Source organism: Acomys russatus, chromosome 2, assembly GCF_903995435.1.
Source record: "Acomys russatus chromosome 2, mAcoRus1.1, whole genome shotgun sequence".
NCBI lineage: Eukaryota > Metazoa > Chordata > Mammalia > Rodentia > Muridae > Acomys > Acomys russatus.
The window spans coordinates 447,299-457,614 of NC_067138.1; the positions used below are offsets into that span (position 1 = coordinate 447,299).

Here is a 10,316-nt window from a genome sequence, read left to right on the forward strand (position 1 = left end):
AGTTCCAGGGGATCCGATCTCTAATCTTCTGGTCTCTGAGGGCACTAGGCACACATGTGGTGCACAGACATACACGCAAGCAAAACACTCATGTACGTTTTATTTAAAAAATATTTTTAGATTTATTGATTTTACATGTGAATGCTTTACTTTCGTGTATGTGTGTGTGCCATGTGCATGCCTGCTGCCTGCAGAGGTCAGAAGAGAGTACTGGATCCCCTGGAACTGGAGTTACAGACTGCTGTGAGCATCCGTGTGGATATTGGGTATCTAATCCTGGTCTTCTGCAAGAGCAGAAAGTGTTCTTAACTATGGAGGCATCGCTACAGCCTTCTACACAGATTCTTAAAGTAAAAGTTAAGTTGATTATTCTAAGATGTAATTCTATGTGTCTTAAGTAAGAAATGAGTATACAAAACCAAGATACGAAACACTCCTGCTGTTCCCCATCATTACTGCTACTCCTCAACACTCCTGCTGCTCCCCAGCATTCCTGCTACTCCCTAACACTCCTACTGCTCCCCAGCATTCCTGCCTCTCCCCAACACTCCTGCAGCTCCCCAGCATTCCTGCTACTCCTCAACATTCCTGCTGTTCCCCAGCATTCCTGCTACTCTCCAACACTCCCCAAAGCATTCTTGCAATCAGTCAGTCCTGGCTCCAGACAACAATGACTGAGCTTCCTGGTGCTACACCTTAGTTTTGACTTCTCTAGGATTCCAGTTACACACTGGGCTCTTTTGTGGCTGACTTCTTTCACTTAGTATACTAGTTTAGAGAGAATCTCGTGGTACATGCCTTAGTCCCAGCACCCAGGATACAGAGGCAGGTGGATTACTGTGAGTTTGAGGACAGCCTAGTCTACAAAGTGAGTCCAGGACAGCCAAGGCTACACAGAGAACCCTGTCTCGAAAAAAACCAAAAGGAGAGAGAAAGAGAGGGGGGAGGGAGAGAGAGAGAGAAAATAATTTTACAGTTTTGATAGTTTTGTCAGTTGTTTTGCTTGGTAGCATTTTGCTACATGAATATTCAACTCAAAAATGTGTGTGGTGCACGCTTGTAATCCCAGCACTCAGGGAGTCAGAGAGACAAGAGAATCTCTGTGAGTTTGACGACAGTCTGGTTTACAAAGCAAGTCCAGGATAGCCATGGCTATACAGTGTCTCAGAAACACACACACACACACACCCCAAAACAACACTCTCTCCCTCTCCCTCTCTCTCTCTCTCTCTCTCTCTCTCTCTCTCTCTCTCTCTCTCTCTCTCTCTCTCTCTCTCTGTGTGTGTGTGTGTGTGTGTGTGTATGTGTGTGGGGTGGGGAGCTCATGTGGAAGTGTGACAACACCACCACCACCTTGTAGGAGTCAGTTTTCTTTTTCTCCTGTGTGGGTTCTAGGGATTGAAGTCAGTTGTCAGGCTTGGCAGCAAGTGCCTTTACCCACTGAGCCATCTCACCAGTGCCCAGTTTGTTTTTTGAGAAGGAATCTCACACTAGTCCAAGCTGGCTTCAAACTCATGATCCTCTCATCTTTTTTCAGCCTCCCAGATGCTAGGGTTACAGAGTGTACAGCCATGTCCAGTTTCTTTGGGCATACCTATGGGTATTTTGTCTTTTCAGCTTTGGCTGATATGACTGGAGATTCTCTGTGCCTTTGCTCATGACTATATGTGTGAGGAATGCACTGCCGTCTCTGTTGGGTGAGTTCTCATGCCTCAAAGTGCACCTGGGGTATTTTAATTGATGGAAGTGGCTGGGTGATGACACACAGAGGCCAATGCTATTGAAAGGTGCTTCTTACTACTTAGTTTTCCAAGAGGAGGGTACCACACCGCACACCGCCAGTGGTGGTGGGAGGAGGGAGGAAGCACCAAGGCTGGGTCAGGAGTCAGAAGCGAGAGTAGGGGGAATCACGGGACCATATTTGGGGGTCCATACAATGCAAATCAGGGCAGGGTGATGGCTCAGGTCTGACTGACGTTAGGGAGGCAATAGTCGGATGCTCAGTAATGCAAGGCCAGCCTCAGCTACACTGCAAATTTGAAGGCAGGCTAGACCCATATGAGACCCTGTCTCAAGACCCATAAGCCACAACAACAACAACCAAATACAAACAACAACATCAACTCTTAACCCCCTGTTCTCTCTCGGATAGCCTGTTGGGTAGTCTTAGTGTCTTGATACACTTAGGAGAAAACAAATGCTTTAGCTGAGGCAGGATCTGCTCACTCCAGTGAATCAAAGAACTCATGGACTTGGGCGGGGGGCAGCCAGCGCGGAGCTCCTGGACATTGTCATTTGAGACACATAAACTAGGCTGGTCAGAGTTTTTGTCTGGCAGTGTGGGCACAGTGTGCAGTCCTGGTCCTGAAATATAGAACGTCTTTTCAAAGTGTAAGTCAGGGACCCCAAGAGGCCCTAAACAGGCCAAATCTGCATCTAGAGACAGCAAAGCTTTGGGGTTTGGCACCAGGAAGGGGATGTCGTCCACCCAGGCGTGTCATCCCTGCTTCTCTACACGGTCCTTTGAATGCTGGGGGTAGACCACGATGGGCGCCAACTGGACACTTACTAGAGACATGGGATCTTTGCACTTGCTGAGACAGAATCTTCGTTTTCAAGAGGTCCTCTGAAGTTTGAGATGCTGATAAAAGGAACTTGCAGGATTCACAACCAGCAGTTTTCAGAATTTCCACCAGATGGCAGGTTTGCAGCAGACAACCCTTAGCCAGAGCCACCAGCCACCCAAGGCTGTAATCCTTGGACCTGTAGGGAATTGGTGTTGGAAGGTGTGAAAGGAAATGAATGGGGGAGACAGTGCACAAGAAACCCTAATCAAAGAGTGGCAGGTTGCCCCGGTCAATTCTTCCCATGTGGCTAGTCTCCGTATTTCCTCCATGCGTAGGGTGAGCGTTGGACACACACTCTTCATTTTACCAAGAAATTGAACCCGGCGGAGAGGGAGACTCAGCTAAGTGTTCAGCAGTAACAAATACTGTTGGACAGACCGAGAGGGCAGGTGTCTGGCCTGACTAAAAGTGTCATCTCTATCAGCTCCCAGCTCACTCAGTTTGGAATGATAATGGAGTTGCTCAGAATTCAAGGCAGTCAAGCATTAACCTTAATGGGAAGCACACAGCACCAACTTCCTAGGAGTGCTGTGGGCACCCCGATGGCCTCTGAGTCTGTGGCCAGCACCAGCTGAAGTTCCCTGACTGTTTAATAACTTTCCCCTCAGTCTGTTTCGTTTTTAGCTCTAAAAGCAGTCACTTGAAATTCGGGCATGATGGCCAACATCTTTAATCCCAGCACTTGGGAGGCAGAAGCAGGAGGATCTTTGTGAGTTTGAGGCCAGCTTGGTCTACAGAGTAAGTTCTAGGACAGCTAGGGCTACATAGAGAAACCCTGTCTCACAAAACAAAACAAAGCCAATCAACCAAACGAAAACAAAACAACAACAACAAAAAATACCAACCAACCAAAAACCAAACCCAGTCTCTCTCTCTCTCTCTCTCTCTCTCTCTCTCTCTCTCTCTCTCTCTCTCTCTCTCTCTCTCTCTCTCTCTCTCTCTCTCTCTCTCCTGTCCTGATTTACAGTATATTTGGATTGTATAGGTTTCATTAGCACTGAGGGGTTTGGAGTCTGAGCCATGCATACTCAGACTACAGGAATTTAAAAGCTTTTTGGGGAGCGAAGGGAAAAGTTATTATTTTTTCACTTCCACCCCACTGTTAGCTGTTAGCAGGAGTGCTAACTTAGAATCATCAATGTGCAAAAATTGTGACAGTTCCTCAGATGAGAAAGAGAAGGGCCACAGAGTGCAGCAATGCTACTGCTGATAAGATCTCTGAGGAAAACAAGAGCAGCATTTCCTGATCATTGCAATTTTATTTACAATGGTGAGGAATGATTAAAGGAAAGGTGGTATGAACAGCCAGTGGAACTCTGAAACCCTGTCCTTTCAGACAAAACGGATGAACTTACAGAGCAGGCGAGCTGTAAGTCCTGAGCTGCCTGGAGGATAGCCATGTGCTCAGGTAGCCACATGGTGGAGCAGGGAGTCATCTTGCTGGACCCTGAGCATACAGTTCTGTGAGCAAATCTCTAGACCTATGTCATGGACACCTGAAAAGGACTGCCTGTGCTGTCCAGCAGCTGCACCCCAGGAACCAGTTGTGCCCAAATCCAGATAGTAGCAGAGGTTCTGTTGACCTAGAATGCTGACAGTTCCTCATATTCAAAAGGAAACAGTGAGATTAAAGGCATGGTGGCTCACACCTTTAATCCCAGCACTCAAGTGGCAGAGGCAGGTAGATCTCTGAGTTCAAGGACAGCCTGGTCTAGAGAGTGAATTCCAGGATAGTCAGAGCTACACAAAGAAACCCTGTCTTGAGAGAGAGAGACAGAGACAGACAGACAGACAGACAGACAGACAGACAGACAGACAGAGAGAGACAGACAGAGACAGACACAGAGAGAGACAGACACAGAGACACAGAGAGAATGCTTCTTTTGAGTAGTTCTCCAAAGAAACAAAAAAGAAATAAGGAAGTCCAAAGGCTTCAAGGCTCCAGCCAGCATAGAGGAGAAAAGGTCAGAAAAGAAGAAGAGAAAAATATTCTTGCTTCAGTCGGGACTCAGAGAGGGCAGACTTGGCCAACAGTCATGTAGGGACGGCTCTATGAGATGTGAACTGGAGAGGTCACAGATGGAGACCTGCCTTCCTAGGACACAGTCCCTCAGCCCAGCTGGATTTACTCTTAAGGGAGGAGGCAAGGGTATGTTTCCACCCACTTTCTTCACAGAACACATTTAACAAACTCAACTTCTACAGTCAGTTAAGCCAGGAGAAAGGAGCAATTTTCCAGATTATTATCTTAACACAGCAAGTCAGTAGAAGATGATCCTTCAACACAGGTAAGAATGAGGCAGAGCAAAGAGCCCCAGGCCTTCCCACCCCCCTCAACTTGTCTTCTGAATTATGACCTATTTCCTTGCCTTGGTAGAGGCCCCTGTCCACCTCTCAGTGGTGGGCTGGTTAGGACTATGCCACTTCAACAAACTCTAAAAGGGGAGTCCTCATCTTACTTAAAGATTACCCTGAGCATGCTGGGCATGGTGGCCAACTCCTCAGGAGGCAGAGGCAGGTGAATCTCTGTGAGTTCAAGGCCAGCCTGGTCTACATAGAGAGTTCCAAGAGTATCCAGGGGAACCCTGATTCAAAAAAGATTTTCCCTGAGCTTCAGTGGTGTCTTACTCCTGGAATCCTAGCACTAAGACAGGAGGATGGTGCGTGTGCTTGGACCATGTGATGAGGCCCAGGTAAGGAAGGAAGCTCTGGTAGATCCCATGCTCAAAGACAAGTGACAAATTCAATATAGCTTGACTTTCTCTTTATTGTCTCTCCTGGGAAAGTCCACACAGAGTTCTCATCTTTGCCCATGGTTTAGTGTATTATAAACAATTCCATGTGAGCAGAACCTCTGCTGCTGTCAGGATCGAGCACCACAGACTCCTGAGGAGTCGCTACTGGCATAAATTTCAGGTGTTCATGTCATAGTTCCAGACATTTACTCACAGAAGTGTGTGCTCAGTGACCAGCATGATACCTCAGTGCGTGAAGGTGCTTGCCATGAGAGCCTAAACCTCGAGATCTGAGTTGGATTCCCAGAACCCACATAAAGATGGAAGGAGAGAACCAGTTCCACAGAGATGCCCGCTGACCTCCACAGGTTTGTTATGGCATGTGTATACACACACAATAACAGCAATAATAATAACAATAATAATGACAACAACAATAATAATAATAAATTGAAAAATTAAAAAGAAGTTTGTACTTAGGTATAATTGCTGTCTCCTGTATATGACATAGAACACATGTGATAAATCCAAGGGGTGAGGAATTGTGCAGACGACTCAGGTCAAGGAGTTTTAGGGCCTGTCATATGGGAAGATGACTTTTACATAGTACCATTTCCCAGCTGTGGATTCACACCAGGCATCTCCAGTCCATTTTCCATTGCTATAATGAAATACACAAGGCTGGGTGCATTATAAAGAGGATTACTAAGCTCACAGTTTTGGATCTCTTCTTTTTTTCTTTCTTTTTTCTTATTTATTTATTTATTTAGAGATAAGACCTCACACTGCAGCCTGGGACAGCCTATGACTGACTATATAGTCTAGGCTGACCTCACTCTTATGGCCATCCTCTGGCCTGACTCAGTCCTCTCAGTGCTTGGGATACAGGTGTGAGCCATCCTACCTGCCTTCATTTGTTTCTTTGTGGGCTTTATCCTTTTTGGTTTATTTGAGACAAGGTCTCTTGCTTGCTTTGTAGTTGACAGTGGCCTTAAATTCCTGATGCTCCTTTTTCTCCCCCTAAGCACTGGGCCTATAGGTGCATCCCACCACACTTTTCAAATTAATTTTTTAGGTTGGCATACAAAATGATGGGTCTGAGCATGGTATCTTCAATCCTATATTTGTGTCATTGCACTTCATCCTCATCTGTTCACATCCCCAGCACTGCTCCCTCAGGCACCTCCCTTCTCCATCTGGTTCCTCCCCACCCCTCTCCTGTTCTCCTGTCACCTGCAGCCCTGTACTTTCTCACTTCCTATTTGTTTCCTCATGTCTTGTCTTTGGCTCTGTTTGCTTATTTCGATTAATTGCATAATTCATAATTCCATAAGACACTAGACACCCCCACTTGCACGTGCACGCGCGCACACACACACACACACATACACATAAAAGCAAAATCAGAAAATCAGATGGGGAGGAAATATGGCAAAGGGAAGCTGAAAAGAAAACACAATGATTACAAGACCAAGTTGGGTGTGGTGGTATACAACTTTGATTTCAGACTCAGAGGCAAGTGGATGTCTATGAGTTCAAGGCCAGCCTGGCCTATATAAGGAGTTCCAGGACTACCCAGCATTGTGTGGTGAAAATTTCTTTCAAGAGAAAAGAAAAATCTCAGTTGTACAAAAAAAAAAAATCTATTCATTTCTTTCCTTTAATGGAATTACCTGTGAGCAGGCTCTATTGGTCCAGGGTAAAGGGAATTGTCAGTCTGAGTGAGGAGTAGGCTTCCTTTTCTGGGATCTCCATAGGTTAGGAAGGTTTATTCATACCTTTTGTTGGATCCTTCCTGCCCTCTCAGAGTCCCTTGACCTCTTCACTGTGGTCCCCAACTCCAAATTTCCCCTTTATGACAGCATCCAGAGGGCTTAGGTGACACTGGCCCCATGGTCAGCATCAGAGGCAAGCCCTGCTGGGATGTCAGGCTTTCACTTGCCACTGTGCTTGGTGTGTGACTTGAATGAGGCCCCTCAGATCAGTCTCTGCACCCCAGACACTGTTCTCTGACTGTGGGAGCCAACAGTGTTTACCCCGTGAGTGAATCTGGAAAAGGAAACCCCATAGATGACAGCAGCTACAACAAGCGAACCTGAGAATGAGACCGACGTGGAAGAGGGAGGGAAAGTGTGCCTCAGCCAGGGAGCCGAGGCTAACTGAGCAGGTCAGAGTCTGGCTTGGCTTTTGAATAAGGCCACATTATTCTTAAATAAGTTTTGGCAGAGTTCTCTTTTTTTCCCTACAAAGTCCCCTGGTTGCCATGGCTCCCGGTCTCTAATGCTGTTGAGGCTGCTGCTGACCCGTGTAAGTGTCCAGACCTGCACACCACAGCCTACCACACCTGTGCTGGAGCTAGAGGGGAGCATGATAGACTGACAGGCACTGCTCTGAGGACTGCTGTAGTCATTTGCTTTCTCCTGCTTCATATGTAAATGCTACAATATATGTGCATATCTACATATCATGTATATACACATTAAAAAAAAATCTTATTGTCTGGGCTGACCTGGGGGATTGCTGGGAGATGCTAAGGCCAGGAGTGTTGTAGGTTATATGGGGGAGAAAGTGATAAGAGCTGCAAGCCCGAGACATGCAGACCTGTGACACGTAGTGACCAGAGCTGGGCTGGGGAGAAAGAGGACACACAGTTCTCTATGTTCCCTCAAGGACAAGTTCCCCCAATGAGGTAAGGGCCTTCTTTTCCTTGCGCGAACACTAAAAAAGTGTTCCCGGAATAGGGTCACCGACCACTGTGATAGAAAGAGTGGTATTTTGCAAGCTTCTCTTCTACAAATTTAAAAACTATTTTAAGTATGTCTCTGTGTGTACACACACACACACACACACACACACACACACACACACACACACAGCTATACACATGTCACGACATGCCCAAGGAGGTCAGAGGAAAACTCTTGGGAGTCGGTTTTCTAATACCTTGTCGGGTACAGGGCCCAAGCTCTGGTTGTTAGGGATGCACCTCTACCCACTAAACATCTCCTTGGCTTGCACATACGCACCTCTACCCACTGAGTCAACTTGCCAGGCCCTTTCATGTTTTTCTTGTCAAACACAGCATTGGGTAATAGAAAATCACACTGAGTAATACCAAAGCAAAGCACATGCCATAGTCAGCAAGTCCACACACAGTCGACAGCAACAACCAGGTTTGCCAGTGTCTTCACAGAGATGTGCGCCAGCTTCTGGTCATAAAAGAGTTGTGCTATGATGCCACTGAGGTTGAGCACAAAGCCACCAGCCAATCTCTCCAGAGATGTGAAGGCATTTCCTCCTAGCCTGTTAGATAGAAGCACTGTTGCTTATGAAAAATTAACAAAAAGAAAGTAGGTTTGTTTTTAGTCTTGGTCTGTAGTCATGACATAGACACTAGGGAAGTCCCTCCTCTTCACCGTGTCACTCTGTCCTCATAAACACAAAGGGGAGTTTGGAAGTCCTGCACAATGGCAGCCTGGATTCAGTGTCAGTCACGCAGGTGTTTCTGAGCCACCAGGTTCCTCACAGCAGCCTTCACGTCCTTGTTCCTCAGGCTGTAGATGATGGGGTTCAACATGGGGGTCACCACCCCATAAAAGAGGGAGACGAGTTTGTCTGCAAGGTCCTGCTTGTCTGCCCCCAGGGGGTCCTTGGACTTGGGCTTCCCGTACATGAAGAGGATGGTCCCGTAGAAGACAAGTACCACAGTGAGGTGGGCAGAGCAGGTGGAGAAGGCCTTCTTCCTCCCCTCAGCAGAGGGGATCCTCAGGATGGTGGTGAGGATGAAGATGTAAGAGACAAAGATGAACAGAACTGGGATTGCCAAGAAAATCATGTTGGCTACAACCATGCTGATGACATTGAGGGAGATGTCAGCACAGGCCAGTTTCAGGACTGCCAGGATCTCACAGGTGAAGTGATTAATGACATTATCCCCACAGAAGGGCAGCCGCATTGCCAAAGATGTCTGCACTAAAGAGTTGGTGATACCACCCACCCAGGAGCTGGCAGCCATGGGCACATAGGCAGCCTTGCTCATGACCACAGGGTATCTGAGGGGGTTGCAGATGGCCACGTAACGGTCAAACGCCATCATACTCAGGAGCACACACTCCGTGGCTCCCATGGCAAAGGAGAGAAACATCTGCACAGCACAGGCTGAGAAGGAGATGGTCTTCCTGGGGGTCAGAAAGCTGTCTAGAATGAGTGGGACTGAGGAGGAGGTGTAGCAGATGTCCAGGAAGGAGAGGTTCCCCAGGAAGAAGTACATGGGCGTGTGCAGGTGGGAGTCCAGGATGGTCACCAGGATGAGCACCCCGTTGCCCAGCAGGATCACCAGGTACATCAGTAGGATGAGCAGGAAGAAGGTTTTCTCCAGCTTTGGGTGGGCGGAGAGGCCCAGGAGGATGAAGCCGGTCACGGGGGAGGTCTCATTGGATTTGTCCATGATATACTGACTTTGCAATCTGTGGGAACTCAGCAACCAGCATCCACATCTTCTTACTTTAAAAGCTCCTGGGAAGCCAAGGCTTGTCTCACCAAGCAGCAGGAGACACCCTCACAGGCTTCCCGTCTCTGTGGGGTTGTTCACCTCTAGGAAATACACAGCAGACAGACATTTAGCCCCCTAGCTTGGGAACAAGTGAATCGGGATTGTCCTTCCTTCAAAGGACAGTTCAGAGAATGGCAGCATGTATAAACCATCTCTGTAAAACACTGGAGCGAAATAATAAGAGGAGGGGAAAAACGAGGGTTCATAGGGGTTAGCCCAGATCTCGAGGCTTTTGCAGCCTCTGAAGGTCACCAAGAGGCCGTGGTCCTCCACTGGCCACTTTGCGGAGGGAAGGAGCTGGCTGTGAAGCACAGATGTGCAGAGCACCCACCCAGAGTTAAGCCTCCTTCTCTTTGCTATGGGAGCCCAGGCAGCACCACAAGACTAAGGCAAATCAGGAGG

The 10,316-nt window shown here is 47.5% G+C and overlaps 1 protein-coding gene across 1 annotated transcript; it reads right to left on the bottom strand.

Annotated features, from left to right (window-relative positions):
* Positions 1 to 8,849: 8,849 nt before the first annotated feature.
* On the bottom strand, positions 8,850 to 9,809 carry LOC127206252 (olfactory receptor 13C7-like). The gene has a single exon (XM_051165526.1). The coding sequence runs from the start codon at positions 9,807 to 9,809 to the stop codon at positions 8,850 to 8,852; it is 960 nt and encodes a 319-aa protein (XP_051021483.1).
* Positions 9,810 to 10,316: the final 507 nt, after the last annotated feature.